Genomic DNA, 27,196 nt, shown 5'->3' on the forward strand with positions numbered 1-27,196 from the left:
TTGGACTTTGGTTCTTCTGCTTCTGTTTTCAAATGGTGAGACCTGCATTTCAACCAATGGCACGGAAAGGTTGCAGCGATGATCATAACAAGCTACCCTGTCTCAATTATCTGGTTGTAGACGTGTATAGCACAATTTTAACATGCGACTCTAACATAGCTAAATATTTGGGATTTCGGAAAGCGAAGTGTTCACAACAAACAGCTAACCTCCTGCATATAAGTCTGCTCGACCCATGAGGAGAACACGGTAAATATTATGACTAATTATCCTGACTTTGGGTAGCTGTGATTACCCATATTGAGGACCAAGCTGTCACCCCTTACATGTTTCCAAGTCTTCACTATATTATGAGATATGCTGTATAATTTATAGTTTGATCCATATAGTTTATTTTTATTTAGGCCTTACATTGTGACATGTTCGGTTTCATATCTCTGATAGCACATGTAGATCAGCCAGATATCTATTATTTGTGTGTGTGTGTGTGTGTGTGTGCTAGATATATTTTTTAGGTTGTTTGCTCATCTGCAATGCTTGTTTAAGACTTTCAGCAAATTATTTGAAAACCCCTTGAATGTTGAAGTCATTGCTTATTTGATAATAATAATAATAATAATAATAATTCCTTCAATATCTGAATATTAATGTCAAGTGCGGAGGTACTGTGTTTTAAAAAATGCTAAATCAGTTTTCAGGTACAAAAAATAGTTTCTAGGAAAACTTACATGTTCATTTACTCACCCATATTATGTGTGTTGATGTTTAATTGTTAAAATAAGTTAAAAATGGATCAGAACAAGACAGTAAGTCGAAATAGATTAATTATTGACTTTTAAAATTAAAATTATGTACAATTATATTTATGTAAAAACAAAAAGAATGTCCATTCTGGGCACCAAAAATTGTTAGCTGGGCATATCGTAGACCCTCAATGTAACAATTACACGTACACCTTTATTTATTAGAAACTTAATTAAAATCGTGTGATGTTTCTGAAATCCTCGTGATGGATGTTGATTGTGTTGTGACTCCAGTAACTCCAGTACAGCAGGGGGCGCTATGAAGCTCTTTAGTCCGCCGGTAAACTCACTAAACAAAGACAGAAGAACTCACAGTTGAACGCTCAACCGGTGCGTGTTTAAGCTCTTTTACATTATTTATGTGACGTATCTGTGTTTATATACTTGATGTTTTTCTATTTGATGTTTTAATGAACGTAAACGAAATTTGGCTGTTTTGACAAGAGCTTTAAAAGATTTCGTTTTAAGAGGATCGTGCAGATATAAGAGAATCAAATATTAATATTTGGTCAATTGTTATTGATGATGATGATGATAGTAGGGTGCATCGGGACTAAAGGCACACCTTAAGGAAAAATGGCTTTTATCTGGTGACAAAATGTATCAAAATCTGAAAAAAAAAATTTTTTTATTATTGAACATTGATGGAGCATTATAATTAGCGTGAAAATAAATAATAATGGAAGGTTGTTTTGATTAAAATTTCGTTTTAAAGGTGGTGATGGAAAGGTCTCTAGGGGGGTTAAAGTGATATGGTGTAGATCTAGAATTTGTCAACTAATGCATATAATTTTGAGACAGTCTGATGATTTATTTTAGAAACAAATGAAGATAATACTTCAGAAAAGGGTGCAGAATTTCCTGTTAATTTCAAAGACTTGGCATTTTATAACATCTCAAGTATTCTAAAAAAACACAAATGAATCTCCATCGTGATCGGATCAGTCAATGTGAGCTCACTTTGAAACATTTTCAGAACAAATCTATTCCACCCCAGTTAAAGACAATGTATTTTTTAGCCCCTACACTAGGGGGCATTTTGCTCTAAAGAATATCACTTCATTCATTGGACAGTTGTTTTATTTAATCCCTTTTGTCCTAATTTGGAATGCCCAATTCCCACTACTTAGTAGGTCCCTGTGGTGGCGCGGTTACTGACCTCAATCTGGGTGGCGGAAGACAAGTCTCAGTTTCCTCCTCATCTTATCACGTGACTCGTTGTGCATGACATCGCGGAGACTCGCAGCAGCTCATGCTACTCTCCAAGATCCACAGGCAACTCACCACACGCCCCATTGAGAGCGAGAACCGCTAATCACCACCACAAGGAGGTTACCCCATGTGACTCTACCCTCCCTAGCAACCGGGACAATTTGGTTGCTTAGGAGACCTGACTGGAGTCACTCAGCATGCCCTGTATTCAAACTCACGACTATCAGTATTGATACTCACAGAGATACCCAGACCATTTCATTGGATTAAAATTTGATTATTAAAAAACTGATTTAATGACTTTGAACAAAACTTAAAATAATATGTATTTTGTCTTATAATAAATTTGAAAATTTCAGGGAGCATTTTCATTAGCTACATTTACAACGTTTTATAAAATATTATAAATTAGATCAAATTGCCCTAGAATCAACCTTAGAACAACACAAGCAAAGATCTCATGGAACAGGAACATTTTTAGTGCATAGTGACAGTGTTGCCTGCAGCTGTACGGCCATATGCACTGTGTGTACCTTGAGAGCTCTGACTGACCTGAAGAAAACATTTCTCAGAATATTTCAGCAAAAATTATGTGTATCCCGCACTGATGTTGTCTGTTTAAAAGAACCAGCGATGCCCGATTGACGAATGAATAATTCTTTTGAGTCAGTTCTTTTCAGTGAATTGGTTAAACAGGCTTGCAAAACAGTCTGAATCGATTCATGATTCATCCAGTTAGTTCATTCAGACTGCTCTCCAATTGAATAATTTGGAGTGGTTTCTCACTCATTAAAACAGTACCATGTGATATTTAAGGACAGAGGGAACAAACAGCACTGGATAAAGTTAGCATATACATACAATCATCTGCAACAAAAGACTGACTTTTTGAGAGGTAAATTTGAGAAACTTCAGCTAGTTCAGTGTCATGTGAATAAGGGGCTGTTCAAGCCACAAGTGTTTTTGTGTCCGCTCATGCTTTTTCAGTCGTTTACCATATAAACATTCATAGATGTGTTTCTTTTGACAACTGTCACGTTTCACTGTGTTTTTAGGATCTCTCACAGAAGGGCAGCATTTTAGATGCTATGTTAAAATAAAATAAAAAACCTTCATGGTCTGCACTTATATAGCACCTTTTTAACATTTGCAGTATTCAAAGTGCTTTACACTGTGTCTCATTCACCCATTCACTCACCAAAGATGGCAGAGCTGCATGCAAGGCACTAGTCTGCCATTGGGAGCAACTTGGGGTTCAGGGTCTTACCCAAGGACACTTTGGCATGTGGAGACATGGGGAGTCATGTGGGTCAGGAATCGAACCACCAACCCTGAGATTAGTGGCCGACCCACTCTTCCACCTGAGCCACAGCCGCTCCTTATTCATACACATTCTACACTATTCGTTGTGGTGTCTTGCTTTTTTGTGAGAGAACATGTTTCTTGTGAACGGTTACTGGAAGAAATGCTTTAGCCCAGTGGTTCTCTTTGTTCCCCCCAACAACACTACACATTTTGTATATCTCCCTTTTGTGACACACCCATTTCAGGTCCAGTCTCTACTTAATATATCCAAAATGTGTATTGTTGGGGGGCCATCAGTAACAGGGTTGGGAACCACTGCTGGCCAATAGTTACATTAATTCTACACATACTCAAGAGATATTTTTTATTTTTTTTTAAGTCACCAGAACTGAATATTTTGGTGTTTTTGTAAAAATAAATGTTTAGTATGCCCCCGGACCCTCCTAGATATTAGTGTATGTCAGTCCGATTTCTGTGCATGCCCTCCGATGAAATCCTGCAGGCGCCCATGCATAGTGACTAGGGGTGGGGGGACAATCGATTCACATATGAATCACGATTCTGTCTTCTATCGATTAGAATCGATTCACAAATGTCAAAAATCTGTTTTCGAAACGTTAGTTAATAACGTGATGTTGTCGGAACAAAAAAGTCAACTGCGAGACCAGTGCTGCACCCGCACAGTTTAGAGAGCGCACACCTCTCGCCGTGAGCATGAAGTGCAGCACCAGTGGAGTATCCGCAAGCAATGGAGGAGGAAAAAACCCATTTTCAACGAGGGCAAGCATTTGGACAAATTTGGGATTTTATCATCTCAAGGGGAAGGAGCAGCTTGACAACATTTATGCAATATGCAAGCTTTGTAAAGCAAAGGTGAAGTATGTTGGGAACACTACAAACATAAGGACTCTCATCGAACGCTATCATTCAGAGATGAAAGACCCTGAAACAAAAACCTCCACTAGCAAACATTCCGGCCAACCAATTTTTAAAACTTCAGGCCAACTCTGAGCGGGTGAAGAAAATAACTAGGTCCATAGCTTTTTTCATTTCAAAAGATCTGCGTCCCTACAGCATCATTGATAATGAAGGCTTTGGTTCATGGTCTACACAATTGAGCCCAGGTATGGCATACCATTCTGTCTGCTATTTACTGAGAAAGCTGTACCTCAGCTATAAAAAGAGACAAAGATAAACGTCATGGAAGCCTTGAAGACCGCAACGAGAGTAGCACTAACATGTGATGCGTGGACATCAAGGGCAACTCAGTCATTTGTCACCTTTACCGCTCACTGCATCTCCGATGACTGGCAGCTCGAGTCTCATGTTCTGCTAGCAAGAGTAATGCATGAAAGCCACACAGCTGCAAATGTCAATGAGATGTTTCAGGCTGTTGCACAGGAATGGCAGCTCATGACCACCGAACTGGTAATAGTTACAGATAACGCTGATACCTTGGTTGCTGCTATGCAACTTGGCAGCTTTGCACACGTTAAGTGTTTCGGACATACTATCAACCTTGCTGCACAGTGAGCTCTGAAGCTGCTGTCTGGATTACGACTGCTTGGGAGGATTCCAAAAATGATTGCCACCCCACAAGTTGATGATGGATACGCTACAAGATGGACTAGCGTGTTCGAGATGGTAGACAGATTCCTGGAGCAACAACCTGCCTTTTGTGCTGCTCTCCTCTCTCCTCATGTGAGAAAATGTGTAGCCAACATCTGCACACTAAAGGAAGTGGACATCACCAATGCAGAATAATGGCAATGGCACTCAAGCCAATGAAAGAGGCAGCCAACAGTGTCAGAGGACAGCACACCAACATTGTCCATGATAGTGCCACTGCATGCTCAGCTACTCCACGACACAGAAGCAGGGTTTTGTGGTGGTGACACACCAATCATCCAGGAAATCAAACCCAAGGTTTAAAGCACTGCCTTTCCTCTCCCAAGATGAACAACAGGACATACACTCCAAGGTGACTACTGAGACTGCAGCACTTGAGGTAATTCTAAATGTAGAAAAATATGAGTTGCAATACATCATAATTGTTTAATAACTTAAAATACATATTTCATAAGCACAACCGTACATTGTGTGTGTGATGTAGACAATAGATACACCAATTTTTCAAGTGTATCCATTTTTATCTTAGGGAAAGGGACCCTAGTTGAAATACTAGATAATAACACTGAATTAGGAATTCAAAGATGAGGCTTTGCTGATTGTGTTTTCTGTGGTCTTTCACTGCAGCAGGAGGAGCCTGAGGACCATGCTAAGGAGCCAAATAGCCCAGAAATAAGTCATAGATGAAGGCTCTGCCTCCAAAAGAAGAACATCTGCACTGGCAAATCTATTGGACAAGATATTCACTAATGAGAGAGTTGTCCCTAAATTTGCCAACACCTGAGCTGAGGAGGAGTTGAAGAAGTGTCTGGAGGCCTCCTCCCCACTATCATTCTCAAAAAAAAACCTCTGGTGGAGGTTCCACGAGACTGTCTTTCCCCTCCTGGCTAAGTTGGCTAAGTGCTATCTATGCATCCCTGGTACTAGTGTTGCGGCAGAGAGGGTATTCTCCACTGCCAGGGAAATAGTAACCGCACAGTGGAGCACACTCACTCCAGAATATGTAGACCAGCCTCTGTTTCTACAAAATAATCTAGGAGTGGTGGTGGTGTATTGATTCTAAAGCACATAACTGGTAATCAGAAGGTTGCTGGTTCGATCCCCACAGCCACCACCATTGTGTCCTTGAGTAAGGCACTTAACTCCAGGTTGCTCCGGGGGGATTGTCCCTGTAATAAATGCTCTGTAAGTCGCTGTGGATAAAAGCATCTGCCAAATGCATAAATGTAAATGAAGACATTCCAGCCAGTGGTGGACAGTAAAGTAAACTCCAGTTCACATTTCAAATGTTAACAAGTTACAGCATTTTACAGTGAAATGGAGCAGTTCTTGTTTGTTCTGATAGCTCTTTGTATCTAAATCTAGCAGCTCTTGTTTGATTTTATTTGTTAATGTATTTGAATTTGCTGAAAAGATATGCAAAAGCATTTATTACCATTTTATTTACCAGTTAGAGAAATGTTATTTTTGTACTAAGTAGTTTTACTACTTGTCTCAGGGCTGCTTTGCTTTATTACAGAAGACTGCCAGTATTGTGTTTTTAATGTCAGTCAGCTTAAATGGCATTTGTTTCATTATATTGAGTTGACTAAACTGGGAAGAAAAAGAAAATACTTTTCAAGGTTTACATTTGATTCTGTAGGATTTTTTTCCTCGAGACCTATTAAACTGTCTACCGCAGTCAAATAGGAAAAGTAAAACAACACAGCAATCTAAAATCAAATCTATGCATATATTGAATTGAAATTCGATTCAAAATCGAGAATCAATTTTGAATCTAATCATGACCCCAAGAATCGAATCATGAGATTCCAAACGATTTCCACCCCTAATAGTGACAAAAAGTGTTTAGGAAAGCACTGTGGTAGTTTTTGTTGCTAATTATTGTTTTGGAAGAAAATCAAATCAAAGGAGCCTTTAACCTCACAGAGCCTTTAGCCCTGTTGTACCCTATATAGAGTTATATGTTCCTAATCAGCCCGACAACATTGAAACTAAACACAAACTCACACAAACCAATTTAGGCTATATTAGTTGTGAAATAGTTTTCTTTATTTAACATAATTTATTTGAAGATCCCACTGCAATAATCTTTTTTTAGTCCATTATAAATGTGTCTTTTAATGCTGATGTTTTTGTGTTCAGATGTTGATAATGAGCAACAGAGATCAGCTGCTGGACAAAATCTCTGAACAGAGATCCAGAGACACACAGGACTCAGAGCTCAGCCTCACTTTACTCTGTTATACTGACGCTCAGGAGAGTGTGTGTGACAGTAATCAGGGTGATCAAACCTCCACAGAGTCTCTGCTCAATCACGATGAAGATGATGATTTTATTCCTTTAGGTATGTTTGTTTCTGTAATGCTGTTTTGAAAAACTCTAAATATGACCAGTATTGATGGTTGCCTAATTACTTCAATCACTAGTTGTTGTGGTATTTTCACCATTACATAGAATTTACAAGAATGTCTGCGAAATATGCATTGGCAAGCAACATGAATTATTATTATTAACCTTTATTTAACCAAGAAGTCCCTTGAGATTAAATCTCTTTTCGAGGGAGACCTGGCCAAGAAAGCACAGGTAAAACAAATAATTAACAAGGTAAAAAGTTAAAAGATCAACACAACAAAAACAGACATAAGACAAAAATAGGACACAATAATGAAAACAATGGACTACAATTACAGAATCCAGCTTATACAGAGCATCCAGAAAGTATTCACGGCGCTTAATTTTTTACACATTTTGTTATGTTAAAGCCTTATTCCAAAATTGATTAAATTAATTATTTCCCTCAAAATTCTACAAACAATACCCCCACAATGTGAAAGAAGTTTGTTTGAAAAAATAAAAGAAATCACATGTACATAAGTATTCACAGCCTTTGCCATGACACTCAAAATTGAGCTCAGGTGCTTCCTGTTTCCACTGATCATCCTTGAGATGTTTCTGCAACTTGATTGGAGTCCCCCTGTGGTAAATTCAGTTGATTGGACATGATTTGGAAAGGCACACACCTGTCTATATAAGGTCCCACAGTTAACAGTGCATGTCAGAGCACAAACCAAGCCATGAAGTCCAAGAATTTGTCTGTAGACCTCCGAGACGGGATTGTATCGAGGCACAGATCTGGGGAAGGGTACAGAACAATTTCTGCATCATTGAAGGTCCCAATGAGCACAGTGGCCTCCATCATCTGTAAATGGAAGAAGTTTGGAACCACCAGGACTCTCCCTAGAGCCGCCCGGCCAAACTGAGAGATCGGGGGAGAAGGGCCTTAGTCAGGGAGGTAACCAAGAACCCGACGGTCACTCTAACAGAGCTCCAGCATTTCTCTGTGGAGAGAGGAGAACCTTCCAGAAGAACAACCATCTCTGCAGCACTCCACCAATCAGGCCTGTATGGTAGAGTGGCCAGACGGAAGCCACTCCTCAGTAAAAGGCACATGACAGCCCCCCTGGTGTTTTCCAAAAGGCACCTGAAGGACTCTCAGACCATGAGAAACAAAATTTTCTGGTATGATGAAACAGAGATTGAACTCTTTGTCCTGAATGGAATGCGCCATGTCTGGAGGAAACCAGGCACTGCTCATCCCCTGGCCAATACCATCCCTACAGTGAAGCATGGTGGTGGCAGCATCATGCTGTGGGGATGTTTTTCAGTGGCAGGAACTGGGAGACTAGTCCGGATTGAGGGAAAGATGAGTGCAGCAATGTACAGAGACATCCTTGATGAAAACCTGCTCCAGAGCGCTCTGGACCTCAGACTGGGGCGAAGGTTCATCTTCCAACAGGACAATGACCCCAAGCACACAGCCAAGATAACAAAGGAGTGGCTACGGGACAACTCTGTGAATGTCCTTGAGTGGCCCAGCCAGAGCCCAGACTTGAACCCGATTGAACATCTCTGGAGAGATCTGATAATGGCTGTGCACCGACGCTCCCCATCCAATCTGATGGAGCTTGAGAAGTCCTGCAAAGAAGAATGGGCATCTTGTAACATCATACTCAAAAAGACTTGAGGCTGTAATTGGTGCCAAAGGTGCTTCAACAAAGTATTGAGCAAAGGCTGTGAATACTTACAGTATGTACATGTGATTTATTTTCATTTTTCATTTTTAATACATTTCCAAAGATTTCAAACAAACTTCTTTCACGTTGTCATTATGGGGTATTGTTTGTAGAATTTTGAGGAAAATAATGAATTTAATCTATTTTGGAATAAGGCTGTAATATAACAAAAAGTGAAGCGCTGTGAATACTTTCGGGATGCACTGTACATAGCAAATGCACTCTTCAGTGATACACTTTTTTTTATCAAAGATTTGAATTCACCCAAGGTAACAAAGTGATTTACATGTAATGTGTTCTGGAGGGAATTCCATGACCAAGGTGCAAAATAAGAAAACGCTGTTTTACACAGATTGGAGCAAATCCTGTGTACCCTGTAGAGTAGCCATCTAGAGGAGCGAGAATCATAACAGCTATTGATGAGTGACAAAAGATTGCACAAATAAGGAGGAATGCAGAAACTCTTAAAATGTCGACCTGCTGTTTTGACACTCAACATTTTTTTATTTATCTAACTGTCTCGAAAAAGATCTGTTAGAAATGATTGATGCTGGCTATCACACCTGGAGTCGCGAGATCGAATCCAGGGTTTTCTGAGTGACTCCAGCCAAGTCTCCTAAGCAACCAAATTGGTCTGGTTGTTAGGGAAGGTAGAGTAACATAAGGTAACCTCCTCGTGGTCGCTATAATGTGGTTCTCGCTCTCAGTGTGGCGAGTTGTTCGTGGTTGCCATGGTGAATAGTGCGAAGTCTCCGCGGTAATGCGCTCAACAAGCCACGTGATAAGATGCGCAGATTGACGTCTCAGGCGCGAAGGCAACCCAGATTGAGGCGAGCCACTACACCACCAAGAGAACTTGGAGCACATTGGGAATTGGGTATTCCAAATTAGAGAGGAAAAAAAAGAAATAGTAAATGCGTCACTCCTTTCAGGCACATTTCTGAAGTCCCTGAAAACTGCAGTTGTCAAGCTCCTTCTAAAAAAAGAGCAATCTGGTTAACTCTATATTAAAGAACTACAGCCCAATCTCAAATATTCCTTTCATGGACAAGTTCATTGAAAAAGTTGTTTTCAATCAGCTGAACAAATTCTTAAACTCGAATGGCTACTTGGACAATTTCCAATCTGGATTCTGACCGCATCACAGCACAGAGAAGGCGCTCATAAAGATAATAAATGATCTCTGGCTAAATACTGATGCAGGCAAAATATCGGTGCTCCAGTGATTGCACATCTGCTGGAGGTGAATTTCCCCATTCTCATTAACTACTGCCTGTCTGTCAGAAAGCTGGTGATCCTCTGATAGATAGAACTGGGAACAGAGGGCTGGGTTAATTCAGTGCATAGGAGAGCAGGGTTGATGTTAAAAGCCGAACTGAATTCAACAAATAGTATCCTTGCATAAGTCCCTGGTCTGTCTAGATGTTGAAGTATGTAATGCAGTCCCTTTTTACATCTGTAATTAATGGTAATAATATTCCCAGATAGTAGTGGTATATCTGAACTCTGCTCAGACTGCTCAACAGAAACAAATGCATTTCTGAAGTAAACTACTTTCAGAATTTGTATGCTCAGTTTATGCATTCTAATGAGCATTTTTTGTCTTGAATTTGACAGATATTCAGATTTCTCATTTTAATTTTACAGGGCAGATCAAACAAGCTTAAACTCACTCTTAATTTTGTCTTTGACTGAGTTAATCTATGTATCGGGTGTAACAGTTCAAATTTCTCATGGTTCGGTTTGTATCACGGTTTAAGAGTTGTTTCATGATGGCGCCGCCTCTGTGTGGAGCTCTCCAATTCTTTTGTTATTTTTGTTTGTTTGTCCAGTGTTTAGTAATCTTTTTCCAGTCAGTTTTACCAGGGACGAACTGCTGAACATTTGGCAGCACATACCAGATAATCTTTTCCCGGTTTTTGAATATTCTGACATTTTGCTGGACATTTTAGTTGGAGGCACAGCTGTGTTGTTTAAACGCGCTACGAATGTTTAAACAAAATGTTTAATCATGTATCAATGTATTACTATAATGGTATTTTAATGCCATTAATCAACCTCCATTCAGGTGCATTAGTGGAGGTTTTAACTGTTTGATGCTTTGTTTTCTTGACCAAAACTTGTGCTCCAGAATTAAATGGGTGGTGAACCGTACGGTACACCCCAAGGGTATAGAGGGTTTTTTGGGATATGAGAGAAAACACACAAAGCTGGAATTCTTCAAATGCAGGAGATATGAGAGCAAAGCATTTTTTTCATGCTTTGCTTTGTATTTGTCCAAAATGTTCATTACTGTCATGTTTCTTTAAGATGCAAAAAGTGGTTCATCTTCAGATGGAGAAACGGCTTCTACATCAAAAGTAAGACATGAGAGAAGCTTTTCTACCTCAGAAGAGAGGAACCTTCATTCAAGAGTGCACAGAGTAAAGGAGGAGTACCAGTCTCTGCCGTGCGGGAAAGTGTCTTTGTCTTATTCTGATGATAAAGCTCACATGAAGACGACACACAGCAACGAAAAGCCTTTTCAATGCAGTGAGTGTGACAAGTGTTTCAGAACTAAACGAAATTGTGTTGCTCATGAGAGAATACATACGGGAGAAAAACTGTTCAGGTGTCTTCTTTGTGAGAAGAGATTCAGACACGGACACCATCTGAAGGCACACTGTGTCCGCGTGCACTCCAATGAGAGGCCGTATCAGTGCGGAGAATGTGGGAAAACCTTTAAGCAGTCAGATGGTCTGAAGTCACACCAAAAAATACACTCTGATCAGAAACCGTATCAATGCTCACACTGTGATAAACAATTCTGTAAAAACTCTCAGCTGATAGTCCATGAGAGATTTCACACTGGAGAGAAACCTTACCTCTGCTCTCATTGTGGAAAGAGCTTTTATACTCAAGGTCAGTTAAACAGTCATCTGAGAGTCCATACGGGAGTAAAGCCTTATCACTGTAGCACTTGTGAGAAGAGTTTTGGTCAATCTGCTCACTTACTAAAACACCAGAGAACACATACTGGAGAAAGACCTTACAAATGCAGTCAGTGTGACAAAACGTTTGCTCGATCAGATGGCCTGGAAACACATCAGAGAATGCATACAGGAGAGAAACCTTACCTCTGCTCTCACTGTGGAAAGAGCTTTCCTAATTCACGTCAGTTCAGAGTTCATGTAAGAGTGCACACAGGAGTAAAGCCTTATCACTGTAGCACTTGTGAGAAGAGTTTCAGTCAATCTGCTCACTTAGTAAAACACCAGAGAACACACACTGGAGAAAGACCTTACAAATGCAGTCAGTGTGACAAAACGTTTGCTCGACCAGATGTCCTGAAAACCCATCTGAGAATGCATACAGGAGAGAAACCTTACAGCTGCTGTATCTGCAGGAAGGAATTCACTCAGTTATCAAATTTTCATACTCATCATAAGAAACATGCTACAGGTCAATCTGCTCTGGAATCCCCTAACAACTTTTCATGCCTCAATCTGTGTAAAAACTTTTGATTTGTTAAGACAGGCAGAATTATTTTTTTTTGCATATGTGACGCAAATCTGTTAAGCTTGTTGTTAAGTGAACCGGTGTTTCCTACTAAAGTGTTAACTAATTGTACCTTGTTTGAAATACTTATGATATAGTATATCTGAATGCCCAGAAGTTGGCGTCAACTCATTAGTTTTGAGAACAATGCTGAAATGGTAACCGTGTAACCTTGAAAAAGACTGAACCTCTGTATGTGTGATAAGCATCTGGCTTCAACATGCAGCTGATTGCGTGTAATCTCACAAATAAATAATCTTAAAAGTGAAGGGTTTCGAAACAGCATTGAACTGGTTTAAACAGTTTTATTATGTATACTGGAGGCCAAATATTTGTAGTAATGTACAGATTTTGGTGTTTCAGAAGGAAATTGGTATTTAATTCACCAAAGTGGCATTCAGCTGATCACAAAGTATATTCAGGACATTACTGATGCAAAAAACAGCAGCATCACTCCAACACCTTATCCTCGAGTAATCATGATAAATTGATCATTTGATATTAGAAAATCACTTGCTGTTATATCAAACACAGCTGAAAGATATTTGGTTCATTAAATGAAGCTGCACATTGTGTTTGTTGTTGAGTTGCCACAGTATGCAATGGACTGGTGTGTTTTAAGGTCAAAATTAGGTCAAAGAAACAGCTTTCTCTAGAAACTCATCAGTCAATCTTTGTTTTGAGGAATGAAGGCGATACAATACTTGAAAACTGCAGATTTCATCCAAAGGTGTAACTACAGTCTTCAAAGACAACTGTCTCTAACAAGGACAGAAAGAGATGTGGAAGATGTGCAACTAAACAAGAGGATAAGTACATCAGAGTCTCTAGTTTGAGACGCCTCACATGTCCTCCGCTGACAGCTTCATTGAATTCTACCCGCTCAACATTCATGTACAACAGTAAAGAGAAGACTCTTATGGGAAGAACTGCAAAGAAAAATACACTTTTGAGACAGAAACACAAAAAGAAAAGGTTCGAGTGGGCAAAGAAACACAGACATTGGACAACAGATAATTGGAAAAGAGTGTTACGGATCTAAACCCCATTGAGCTTTTGTGGGATCAGTTAGACTGTAAGGTGCGTGAGAAGTGTCCGACAAGACAGACACATCTATGGCAAGTGCTACAGGAAGTGTGGGGTGAAAGGTCAAGTGCTACAGGAAGTGTGGGGTGAAAGGTCAAGTGCTACAGGAAGTGTGGGGTGAAAGGTCACCTGAGTATCAGGACAAACTGACTGCTAGAATAACAAGGATCTGCAATGATGTCATTGTTGCACATGGAGGATTTTTGGATGAGAACTCTTTGAAGTCGTTTAAGAAGTTCAGATTTTTTAATAATTCTTTTTCAAACTGTAATAGAAATGTTTCACATTATTAATGTTCTGAATATACATTGTGATCAGTTGAATGCCACTTTGGTGAATAAAAGCACCAATTTCTTTCCATAAGTGCAAAATCTGTCCATTATTCCAAACTTTTTTGCCAGTGTGTCTGTTTAAAATAGAAGAACATACAGTGTACAGTAAATATATTAGAATAGAGAAGTTTAACCTAAAAGGTACCAGTGATATAAACTTGGTAAACATAAAGAATGGGGTATGTATTAATATGTTTTACAGTCAAAACATTCAAAGAAAGAGATCTGCAAAAGAGGGCTTTAAAGGCTCTCTCGAAGGTGCAAGTGACGTCATCTGGAGAATCCCTAGACTTCGAACAATGCAGAGACTGATGAGTATATAAGGACTGATTAATTGATGGAACATTGGATTCGGCATAGATTTAAGCAGTTTCCCCAATGCTACTCTAGCTTAGTTGCAATTGTTATACCTTTTGATGGCTAAAATATTGTAACCAATAAATCTGAGGTTTTGAAGTTGTAATTGTCTCCCTACACATGATTTTTGAGTCTTTAAGTTGAAGAACCACCATGTATGGGTTTTAACCACTATGTAGAGAGTTTAAGTAACATAGGCCTAGTTGCTCATAATTTAGGATACATGGACTATCTTTATCTGCCCTGATTAAAAAAATACGATAGAAGGTTTTAAGAGCAAAATAAACACCACATGACAATTTGATCGTTAACTGTAAAGACTTAACCTTTGCTATTTTACACTGAATGCACCAGTGTGAAGACATTGGATATGTCTCAATTAGACAGGGCCCCCAGGTTCAGTGCCCTGAATACTAAACTAAGGAGTCATTTCTAGGGGTGTCCCATTAGCAACATTGGTTGAGTGCATTAAAACATTCACTCTCACAAACCTTCCAGAAGTCAAGTCATTTAATTTTTTTTTTACAGAAAATCATACTCTCATGCCTAATAGGCCCTTTTATCCAAAGCAACTTGCAAATGAATAGGTGTGCTTTAATTATTTGACTTTAAGACCCCAGTGACTCTTGGGTTGATTAAGAGAGAGGAAGGGCAGGGTCCTGCAAGTCAGGCGGCTCCAGAACGAGAATGAGGTGGGGTGCCTCCAGAGCAGTGTCCTCCAGGTCAGAAGGTTCCAGAGCATGAGTTGGGAACCCAAGTAAAGGCATCTCTGGATCAGATAGGGGCCTCCCGATCTGGAATCTCCAAGACCACCAGAACAGGAAGCAGAATCTCAAGACGGGCATGTGGACACCTCCAGGACAGCTGCAGTGATGGGTCTCAGCGGATGCTGCAGCACAAACCTTTCTTTACCTTTCCCTCCTCGGCATCTCTGAATTCTCTGAGATCTAAAAAACTCCTAGGCAAACTCATTGATGGTTCTAGAGAACCTGACATCAAAGTCTTATTTTCTCTTCAAAGTGATTTTGTATGTAATTATATTTCATCTACTATGTGGATGAAAGAGAAACAACCTTTTAACTGTCACAAATAGTTATAAGATAATTATAGTTAATAATAAATTGTGTGCATTTAAGGAGATAAAGAATGTGTGTGAAGCTTTGTCCTTTCTTTGTTTCACCATGGTTATGCAACATGGGTTACCTTGAATCTGCAGAAAGTCCCAGGAATATTTATGGTGTAGCAAACCTTCCTCCACTATGGAAGTTATGCCATAAACTGGGGTCCTGGAATGCCATCTTGTCCGTTGTTCACTACAAAGTCTCTGTCTGTAACGCTGGAGAACAGCAGATGCTGGACTGCAGGAACCTGATGGAGATGAGAGGAGAAACCACAGCAGAGGAACAACACACAGATCAACATGACAATCAGAACGACTTTATTCTTTCAGTTGTGGGGGGTATGTGGTTCGTATTTGCGAGGAACGGCAGCCGCTGGAGTTTCTGTTGCCCCCTAGGGTAAGATGGTACTCCGTATGGTGCGAAATAGGGATCGGCAGTACCGGTAAGTAATACTACATTAAAAATGCATAATAACAAGAAACTGGCCTTGTATTCAGATGGTCCCTTACACATTACACAATAATAAAAAGTATCCTTTCGCTGAGAACTTTCCTGACACCAAAAATAATTATTTTTAAACTGATTTCTTCGATTATTTATTTATAACATCTGTGTTGGATTATATTATATTTATTTTAATTATTACTTTTTTCCTTCACCTATACTTCTTTATAACTCAGTGATTGTATTCATACATTGTTGGATTTGTGCAACTTACATCTTCTTGAACATTGAACCTTCTGTTTTTCAATAAAAAAAAATCCACAGTTTTAGAACAATGTGTGGACTTTTCAGATGACCCCGCACAATATGACAATTGTCCAACTTGTATAAAAATTAACGATCTGGAACGATTTTGCAGTGACGCCAACTGACCAGTGATTTGTCCCGTATTTATTAGAAACGGGACGAATCGTCTCGTATATGAGATGATCTTGTATTCCACAGGACAGGAGGCAACCCTATCTGCAGGTCTAATTAGAGCCCTTGTAGATTCTAAATGGCGGTACACTGGCGAGGAGTCAGGTCGTTCTGTTTGAATGGATGTCTATGGAGGAGCTGAATAAACAGCTTTTGTGAGGAAACAGCTCATCACTTAATGAACTGACCGCCTGCCTGCTTATCTTCAACAAGTTTTACACAACACAACCTTTTGGAATGAATTATCTGTGTAGTTTACAACGATAAAATTCAGTCTTATAAGAGAAGTCACTGACGAGTTTGCGACATTTCGATGACAGTTTACGGCTGTTCCCATTCATTTGTATGGTGTCCGCAAATGGTGACTTACTGTCGTAACATGCTAGTTGAACATTGTGCTCTCATATCAGAGTCACAGAGGTTGTTATATTATCACTTAAATAATATCTGGTCAATACATTCTCATGTGGAAAATTGTAAATCGGGAGTACAGCAAAATCATGACGAAGTATTACATTCTTTTTTTAGAGGTGCTGTTAAACTTCACTGACACAATAATAACTTGTGTTGTTTGTCACTGATTTGCAAGAGAAAAAAATAGATAAATAACTTCACTCTCATAAGAACAAACATGTATTTGAATAAAAATAATGCAAAATTCAGTTTCATGAATAATACAGATTTTTAATTAGTTTAATAATATTTTAAGTAGATTTTGGACACTGTGCCAATGCCAGTTAGCAAGCTAAGTCCCGCTGCTTATTTATTTCTTGATTCAAATAATAGTTGTGTTTGAAAATAAAAAGTTGTAAATTATTTATAAATATTATAGCACTGTTAAATATCCATATAAATAAGCCCATTTATATATTACCCCCACCACAAACTGAACATGTTTAGGGCATCCTAAAGGTGGTCTGTGCTACGCCCCTGTTATAAAATAGTTTATATTTATATTTTATACAAATATAAAATTCACTTGAGGACATGCAGTGTTGAAAATCACATTACTGTGTAAATTAACAATTGAATTTAAGAAATCATCAGATAAAAATGCTTTGCAAATGTCACTCTTCATTCCAACCAACGCATAAATAATATCCATCTTGTAATGACTGGGAAGTTTGCCGCCAAAAGCACAACTGCTCTGAGACTCATTTGAGAATGCGGCGATGATGATCGTCATCACCTAAACAATAAGATCAGTTCACTCTGGAGACGTTTCATTCATTCTCGTGTCGCACAATTTAAACAGTTTAAGTTATAGTCCAATAGCGATTAATTGAATGGCTATGTCGTCTGAATATTCATCCACTGGAGTGTTAGCCTAAGGGTTTAAATAAACACTAATAGCTCTTACTAAAATTCAGGACTTTTTGTCTGTTGAATTGATCACAAGATGTCTGAAATCCTCGTGATGGATGTTGATTGTGTTATGACTCCAGTACAGCAGGGGGCGCTATGAAGCTCTATAGTCCGCCGGCAAACTCACTAAACAAAGAAAGAAGGTTCCACAATCTCGCGAGACTGACGAGAGAGGGATCCCACCTAGACACGATCACTCAACTGACGCATGTTTAATCTACTTTAATGTGTTTTATCTGTTTATAAGCTTGATGTTTTTGTGTAACGCTGGAGAACAGCAGATGCTGCAGATACCATTGAAGATGTGTTCAGTGAAGCTGCTGGACTGCAGGAACCTGATGGAGATGAGAGGAGAAACCACAGCAGAGGAACAGCAGAGTGATGAAGATGATGATGATGATGATGAAGATTTTCTTCCTTCAGGTATGTTTTTTTTAAATTTATTTTATTTAATGCTGTTTTGAAGAACTCTAAATATGACCAATATTGATGGTTGCCTTTTCAAACTAATCATCTCAATCACTAGTTGCTGTTGCATCTTCACTATGTAGAAATGACAAGAATGTCTCTGAAATCTGCCTTGGCATCGAATATGAATGCAGCAATACATCTATTAGTATTTTTAAAATCTATTTCTGTTAAAATGGACAGCAGTATCAGTATTAAAGGGTTTGGGAAATGTCAGTTCCCTTTACTCAAGGTTATTTTGAGAAAAGAAATGGCAGTAATTGTAGTGACAGACAGTGATGGTGATCTGAGCTTGTCAAGAGTAACATTAATCTTATCATTAATCTTAAATACTATATCATACCTGTTTAATGTTTTCTGTATGGTAGACTCATGAATAGAGATGTTAACCAGTTCCAATGATTCCTTCAATTCCTTATCTGTCACTCTAGGGATCATTATTACCTCATTGATCATTCTGCTGTTTGTCCTTTAAGTCATTTAGACTGGCCACTTCTAGAGAGAGTACCTATAGTACTAACTCATCTCCATTTATAGACAGTTTGTTTAACTGTGGACAGATGAATATCTAACAGCCACTTCTAGAGAGAGTACCTATAGTACTAAATCATCTCCATTTATAGACAGTTTGTATAATTGTGGACGGATGAATATCTAAAGGCTACTTCTAGTGAGAGTACCTATAGTACTAAATCATCTCCATTTATAGACAGTTTGTCTCACTGTGGACAGATGAATATCTAACGGCCACTTCTAGAGAGAGTACCTATAGTACTAACTCATCTCCATTTATAGACAGTTTGTCTAACTGTGCACAGATGAATATCTAATGGCCACTTCTAATGAGAGTACCTATAGTACTAAATCATCTCCATTTATAGACAGTTTGTCTAATTGTGGACGGATGAATATCTAATGGCCACTTCTAGTGAGAGTACCTATAGTACTAACTCATCTCCATTTATAGACAGTTTGTCTAACTGTGCACAGATGAATATCTAACGGCCACTTCTAATGAGAGTACCTATAGTACTAAATCATCTCCATTTATAGACAGTTTGTTTAACTGTGGACAGATGAATATCTAATGGCCACTTCTAGTGAGAGTACCTATAGTACTAAATCATCTCCATTTATAGACAGTTTGTCTCACTGTGGACAGATGAATATCTAATGGCCACTTCTAGAGAGAGTACCTATAGTACTAACTCATCTCCATTTATAGACAGTTTGTCTAACTGTGCACAGATGAATATCTAACGGCCACTTCTAATGAGAGTACCTATAGTACTAACTCATCTCAATTTATAGACAGTTTGTTTAACTGTGCACAGATGAATATCTAACGGCCACTTCTAATGAGAGTACCTATAGTACTAACTCATCTCAATTTATAGACAGTTTGTTTAACTGTGGACAGATGAATATCTAACAGCCACTTCTAGAGACAGTACCTATAGTACTAAATCATCTCCATTTATAGACAGTTTGTCTAATTGTGGACGGATGAATATCTAATGGCCACTTCTAGTGAGAGTACCTATAGTACTATCTCATCTCAAATTCTAGACAGTTTGTTTAACTGTGGACAGATGAATATCTAACGGCCACTTCTAGAGAGAGTACCTATAGTACTAAATCATCTCCATTTATAGACAGTTTGTCTAACTGTGCACAGATGAATATCTAACGGCCACTTCTAGTGAGAGTACCTATAGTACTATCTCATCTCAAATTCTAGACAGTTTGTTTAACTGTGGACAGATGAATATCTAACGGCCACTTCTAGAGAGAGTACCTATAGTACTAAATCATCTCCATTTATAGACAGTTTGTCTAACTGTGCACAGATGAATATCTAACGGCCACTTCTAGTGAGAGTACCTATAGTACTATCTCATCTCAAATTCTAGACAGTTTGTTTAACTGTGGACAGATGAATATCTAACGGCCACTTCTAGAGAGAGTACCTATAGTACTAAATCATCTCCATTTATAGACAGTTTGTCTAACTGTGCACAGATGAATATCTAACGGCCACTTCTAGTGAGAGTACCTATAGTACTATCTCATCTCAAATTCTAGACAGTTTGTTTAACTGTGGACAGATGAATATCTAACGGCCACTTCTAGAGAGAGTACCTATAGTACTAAATCATCTCCATTTATAGACAGTTTGTCTAACTGTGGACAGATGAACATCTAACGGCCACTTCTAGTGAGAGTACCTATAGTACTAAATCATCTCCATTTATAGACAGTTTGTCTCACTGTGGACAGATGAATATCTAACGGCCGCTTCTAGTGAGAGTACCTATAGTACTAAATCATCTCCATTTATAGACAGTTTGTTTAACTGTGGACAGATGAACATCTAACAGCCACTTCTAGTGAGAGTACCTATAGTACTAAATCATCTCCATTTATAGACAGTTTGTTTAACTGTGGACAGATGAATATCTAATCTCTTCCAGATAACTTTATAACCCTTTCCAGCTTCAAATGTGCATTTTTATCTTAAATTTAATGAATGTCAAGCCTTATTGTTGACTTCGATTATGTCCGTACAGAACAGATCAACCAAACTCGCTCTTAAATTTGGCTGTGACTGAAAATTGCAGGTAGTTAATTTGGGTAAAGAGAAAACTAGATAATCCAAGCACAACTGATAACCGTATTCTGCTACTGTACAGACGTAGTCATTAATGATGTTTTGTTCCATTTAGATGCAAAAAGCGGTTCATCTTCAGATGGAGAAACGGCTTCAACATCAAAAGCAAGACATGAGAGAAGCTTTTCTACCTCAGAAAAGAGGAACCTTCATTCAAGAGTGCACAGAGTAAAGAAGGAGTTCCACTGTGAGCAGTGCGGGAAGGTGTTCTCTGATTCCTCAAATATGAGGGCTCACAGGAAGATACACAGCGACGAAAAGCCTTTTCAATGCAGTGAGTGTGACAAGTGCTTCAGAACTAAAAAAGATCTTGTTCTTCATTGGAGAACACACACAGGGGAGAAACCATTCAAGTGTCCTCATTGTGAGGTGAGATTCAGACACAGACACCATGTGAAGGAACACTGTGTCCGTTTGCACACCAGTGAGAGTCTGTATCAGTGCAGTGAATGTGGGAAAACCTTTGTACAACTAGATTCTTTAAAGTCACATCAGAAAATACACTCACAACCCCATCAATGCTCACACTGTGATAAACAGTTTAGTAACAATTCTCGTCTGGTACTCCATGAAAGAACACACTCTGGAGAGAAACCTTACCTCTGCTCTCACTGTGGAAAGAGCTTTGCTAATTCACGTCAATTCGGAGTTCATGTAAGAGTGCACACGGGAGTAAAGCCTTATAACTGCAGTGTTTGTGGGAAGAGTTTCAGTCAATATGGTCACTTATCAAAGCACCAGAAAACGCATACTGGAGAAAAACCTTACAAATGCACTCAGTGTGACAAAGCATTTTCTCGATCAGATGTCCTGAAAGCCCATCAGAGGGTGCACACAGGAGAGAAACCTTACCACTGCTGTATCTGCAGGAAGGAATTTGTACATTTAGCAAGTTTTCATGCTCATAAGAAGATACATACTAAAGACCAACCAGCTCTTGAATCCCCTAGCATCTTTTCATGCCTCAGTCTGTGAAAAACCCTTTGTTCCTTTGGTCAGACGCTTCTACACTATCTGGCCAGTGCGTGCCAGGGCTATCAACTGACCAGGTGGGGCCAATAGCCTCGGACCTTGAGCTTCAAGACCAAAATTGATATGCATTCCCACCATCGGGCCAATAAATCTACAACATTGCCCAAAAACCCACCCTTAATACGCAGTTTGGGGTGGTGGTGGCGTAGTGGGCTAAAGCGCATAACTGTTAATCAGAAGGTCGCTGGTTCGATCCCCAGCCACCACCATTGTGTCCTTGAGGAAGGCACTTAACTCCAGGTTGCTCCGGGGGGATTGTCCTTGTAATAAGGGCTTTGTAAGTCGCTTTGGATAAAAGTGTCTGCCAAATGCATAAATGTAAATGTGCAGCTGCATTTCCTTGAACTTGAACTTGAACTTGAACTATTTCCAATGTCACACACACCGCCCATTTCACAAGCAAGAGGGAATCTCAAGCTGAGGTATCAGGTTTTCTAGTTATCTAGAATATTGAATTTCTATTGTATGTAAACATTAGCTAGCCAGCTAGCTAGATAAGTTGGTGTTGACAACAAACTACCGTAACTGCCATGGTGTCCCGTGTGGTCTCTCCACTAACAGTGGTACGATGTCCCAGGACACCATTTATGAAAGTTCACCGAACCATGGAAAGTAATTTCTTTGGTCACCGCTTTGTCCGTTGGCCATTTTAACGGATTTGTACTGTGCCCACATTATTTTTCCCCCAGAACCTGAACCTCTGTACGCTGGATGCGCAATCTGGGAAGTTCAGTGAAACTCCGCCTATGACATTGAATCCCCGGTTAGCCTCGTTTGGCCCAAGGTTAAACGGCGGTTCAAGTCAACCTTTATTTATAGAGCACATTTAAAAACAATAGAAGTTGACCCAAGTGCTTTACAGATCAAACAAATGAATAAATAATGACAGAGTGATATAAAACAGATTACACATTTGGCAGACGCTTTTATCCAAAGTGACTTACAGTGCACTTGTTACAGGGACAATCCCCCCGGAGCAACCTGGAGTTAAGTGTCTTACTCAAGGACACAATGGTGGTGACTGTGGGGATCAAACCAGCGACCTTCTGATTACCAATTATGTGCTTAGACCACTACTCCACCACCACTCCACTCCACCTGAAATCAGATTGATTTCAAATTAAATATAAAACATTAAATAAAAACCTTTAAATCCAGCATCCATTTCAAACTATTCAATGATTATTCAAAAGCTACAGAGTAAAAATATGTTTTTAAAGAAGATTTCAAAATGGCTAGTGATGAAGCTGACCTCACATGGATCGGGAGAATATTCCAGAGATTAGGACCATCACAGAAAACACTCGGTCACCCTTTGATCTATAGCGGCAACGAGGAACCCTCAATAGAAGTTGATCAGAAGGTCTAAGTGCTCTGGTGGGGGACGAGAAGGTCACTGATATATCGGGGTGCGAGACCAGATTGGAGACATAAATCAGAATATTTAAATCAACCCTGAATTTCACTGGGAGCCAGTGTAGAGACGCTAAAACCGGGGAAGTGTGATCCCTCTTTCTTGACCCTGTTAAAAGTCTAGCTGCTGCGATTGAACCAGCTGTAGGTGGGATGACGCAGTTTGGGGGAAACTAATGTACAATGAGTTGCAATAGTGTAAACTTGAAGAAGTGAGTGGATCACATTTCCAAGTCTTTATGGGAAGGAAAGTGTTTTATTTTAGCATTCGATTAGGATAAAAAAAAAGCTACCCTTGACAACAGCACTGATCTTCTTAGGTCATTGGGGAAATCTGAAAGCCCTGAGGAAGCACGATGGAGCCCCAGAAGTGACAGTGGGAACGCAACTGGCCCTGGCATGCACTAGCCCGATAGTGGAAACGTGGCAAATTTTGTAGCATATATGACTAATCTGTTTAGCTGTTTGTACAGAAAACTAGTGTTTCCTACTGAAAAGTAAACTAAGTGTACCTTGTTTGTAATGCGTATGATGTAGTATCTTTGAACGCCTAGATGGCGTTGTCAGTGTAGTAATTTTGAGAACAATGCTGAAATTTGAACCATTTAACTAGGGCTGGGCGATAAAACGATATCGATATTTATTGAAAAAATAAATCCTTCATATCGAAGATAAACGTTTTTGAGTCATTTCCAAAATTTTAGCCTATGATCTAAATCTAGACGATCTAGATCAGTGGATCTCAAGCCTGTTCCTGGAGCCCCCCCAATGCTGCACATTTGGTATATCTCTTTTTCTGACATACCCAATTCAGGTCTTGGTGTCTCCAACGAGCTGATGAGTTCAATCTGGTGTTCGATTAGGGAGATACCCAAAAGTGTAGTGTTGGGGGGCCTCCAGGAACAGGCTTGAGAACTACTGATCGAGATGATACACAATGATAGGGAGTGGTGGTGGTGGTGTAGTGGACTAAAGCACATAACTGGTAATCAGAAGGTCGCTGGTTTGATCCCCACAGTCACCACCATTGTGTCCTTGAGTAAGACACTTAACTCCAGGTTGCTCTGGGGGGATTGTCCCTGTAATAAGTGCTCTGTATATTTCATTGGTAATCAGAAGGTCGCTGGTTTGATCCCCACAGTCACCACCATTCTGTCCTTGAGTAAGACACTTAACTCCAGGTTGCTCCGGGGGGATTGTCCCTGTAATAAGGGCTCTGTAAGTCGCTTTGGATAAAAGTGTCTGCCAAATGTGTAAATGTAATGTATTTGCTGGAATGCTAGTGGCTACCGAGCCTCATTACTGGTTTCCATGATTCATATACATAGTTGTGTGTATAACTTAGTCGAACTGCTCACGTTTTAGGGTCACATACAGATCAGGTTTGTGTCAATAAAACACGAGCAGTTCGACTAAGTTATACACAAATAGCTAAGTGAATCATGTAAACCAGTAATGAGGCTCGGTAGCCGCTAGCTAGTTGTCCAGCTATTATGATATCATTGTGTATCGGACAAGACAGCACTGACAATCCAATGCAGCTATCGACTGATCACAACAGCAACTCTGACATCCGTCACCAGGAAGTCTTTCGGTGGAGACAAACGATCACTCAAGACGATGAAATTGGCGAAATTTAATAATGGAAAAAAAAATGGTCACACACTTTATGTGGGATTAAATCCTAAACTGAGTATACCTCTTGAACTTCAAGCTAAAATGTAGCTTTGGAATTTACAAGTCATGTTTACGTTCTTGAGGCCAAACAAACATGTGGAATGCATTTTCTCCATAAATGGTATGAAATGTATATCATAATAAATATTGATACTGAACGATATGAAAATACATTTTGTGATTATATTGTTGGCTACATCGCCCAGTCCTACGTATAATCTGGTTATAGAAAGAACCTCTGTATGTGGGATAAATGTTTTGAAACTGCATTGAACTGATTTGTTTTATTTTGTACTTGCGTTTAGAAAAGATCATATTTGTGTATTAGAATAGATAACTAAAATCTAAATGTAAACAGCGAATTAAACATGTGGTAGACATAAATGTACAACAGAGAAAGGTGTATGAGTGTGTTTTAGAGAAAGTGGCACATTTCTCTTGGACAAGTTTATATGCACAAAATATACTCCTCAATTTATGAATGTGTAAAATAAAACCATACATGCTTGCACATGGCAGTTACTTCCTAATGGACAATTAGTGCTTTGGTGTAGCTAGATATTTAAGTTTTAATTGTCATTTTTTTATTTATTGGTTGAAGACAAGAATGTGAAAAGTTTCGAAAAAATGGGATTTGAAATGGGAAAACTGTTATGGTACTTAAAGCTGCGGCATCAAACTGTTGGAAAAATCATCCAATGAATGGTTTACTTATAGATTATACACATCAGCCTTAAACTCTGTTTTACAAGTGTCTTAGTACGTCTGTAGACATGCCAATTCCATTTGTGTTGCTTTGCACTACCTTTAAAGACTAGTATGAGGGCAGGTGAGTCTGATGGAAATGTCTCGTTCCTAAACGATGATCTGTTGACAGACTGAACGAGAGGAAGAGACAAATGTTCATTCAGTTTGACAATCTCGCTCAAAGAGAGCAAGGGGCCACAAAAATAAATGTTGGTGGTGGGACTATTTGTTTGTTTGATAAATGGCATAAGGGAGGTTATATTAGCTGTTTTGAAAACAATGTTTATGGTGCTAGTAGCACAGAAATTACTTTAATAAAGAAACTATAGATGTGAATGTACTTGGTACTTTTGGTTTAGACTCACTCAAAACACAAAAGACAGATTTGTCGCCACCTACTGGCCAAAAAGTGTAATTGGTAGAAATAGTCTGTGAACAAATCTGAACGAATCTATTTGGTGAACTGATTCAAGCGACTTGATTCGAAGTCTAAAGGATGGATCAAAGTTCCTGCCGGATTTGGAAGAAACAAACTAATTGGATATCTCATGTGCCGTGTGAACCAAGACTTGAAAGAAACAACACCGGCTCAAATCTGAGACGTGATGATGGTCTGTGTCACAAGAGGGAGCGGTTCAGCTAAACACAGATCAGTTCACACGGATTATCATTTGTGTTTCATAAATGACTGATTTGGGTAAAATAAATGAAATATTGCCACTCTCATGTCTCTAAGGTAAAGCAGAAATTAGTTTTAAAGTGTAATAGATGCAGATATTTTGGGGGTATTTTAAATGGTTTGTTTCTTTGCAAACGACAGTATAAAACACCCAGTGTGTTATCTTTTGTCAAATAATTTAAAATAAAGTGTGAATGTGAACAATTACGCTTTTTTCTATCAACATTAAATGAGATATCTCTATAATTAGACATAGAAGAATAGAATAGAATATCTTTATTGTCATTCTATACGTAGAATTATTATTGCCCAGGTACAACGAAATTAGCTTTGCGACTCTCCTTTCGATACTATAGAACAATTAAACAATAAATAAGATCAAATAAGGCAAGTAAATAAAATTAATATACCAAGCATGATAAGGAAAGTCCAGCAAATGTAAAAAGTAATGAAATGTTAAGAATAAGGAATTCATTACGAGGGCATTGTTTGCCCCACAGTTTAAGTACGTTTAAGGTGCACTTTGTAAATTTGGTCTTTTTTGTCATCTTGGACTTACACTGACACCTAGTGTCTTGGATGAAACATTGTTTAAAATCAATAGTTTTTTTAGTTTCAGATGCCATTGAAGAAATGTGTTATTCACAGTCAGTCATAATTACTTTAATCATTGAGTGAAAGTGTCCAATAACAGGATGGTTACTGAGACTAAGCGAGTAGTTTTCGGCTGGTCATGTGATCTCAATATGGCCGCCTCCATGTGTG

General features: G+C 39.0%; 2 protein-coding genes across 2 annotated transcripts in view; both read left to right on the forward strand.

Annotated features, from left to right (window-relative positions):
* Positions 1-26,507, forward strand: part of LOC127643414 (zinc finger protein 501-like) — a 41,990-nt gene extending 15,483 nt beyond the window's left edge. The window contains exon 3 of the mRNA XM_052126142.1: positions 20,939-26,507. Coding sequence (XP_051982102.1) covers positions 20,939-21,858 — 920 coding nt within the window. The 3' untranslated portion in view covers positions 21,859-26,507. The remainder of the gene's footprint in view (positions 1-20,938) is intronic.
* Positions 183-14,389, forward strand: LOC127643418 (zinc finger protein 501-like). The gene is made up of 3 exons (XM_052126148.1): positions 183-1,133; positions 7,095-7,296; positions 11,336-14,389. The coding sequence occupies exons 2-3, from the start codon at positions 7,095-7,097 to the stop codon at positions 12,526-12,528; spliced, it is 1,395 nt and encodes a 464-aa protein (XP_051982108.1). The 5' UTR covers positions 183-1,133; the 3' UTR covers positions 12,529-14,389.
* Positions 26,508-27,196: the final 689 nt, after the last annotated feature.

The sequence above is a fragment of the Xyrauchen texanus genome, chromosome 5 (genome assembly GCF_025860055.1).
Source record: "Xyrauchen texanus isolate HMW12.3.18 chromosome 5, RBS_HiC_50CHRs, whole genome shotgun sequence".
In the NCBI taxonomy this organism is placed as follows: Eukaryota; Metazoa; Chordata; class Actinopteri; order Cypriniformes; family Catostomidae; genus Xyrauchen; species Xyrauchen texanus.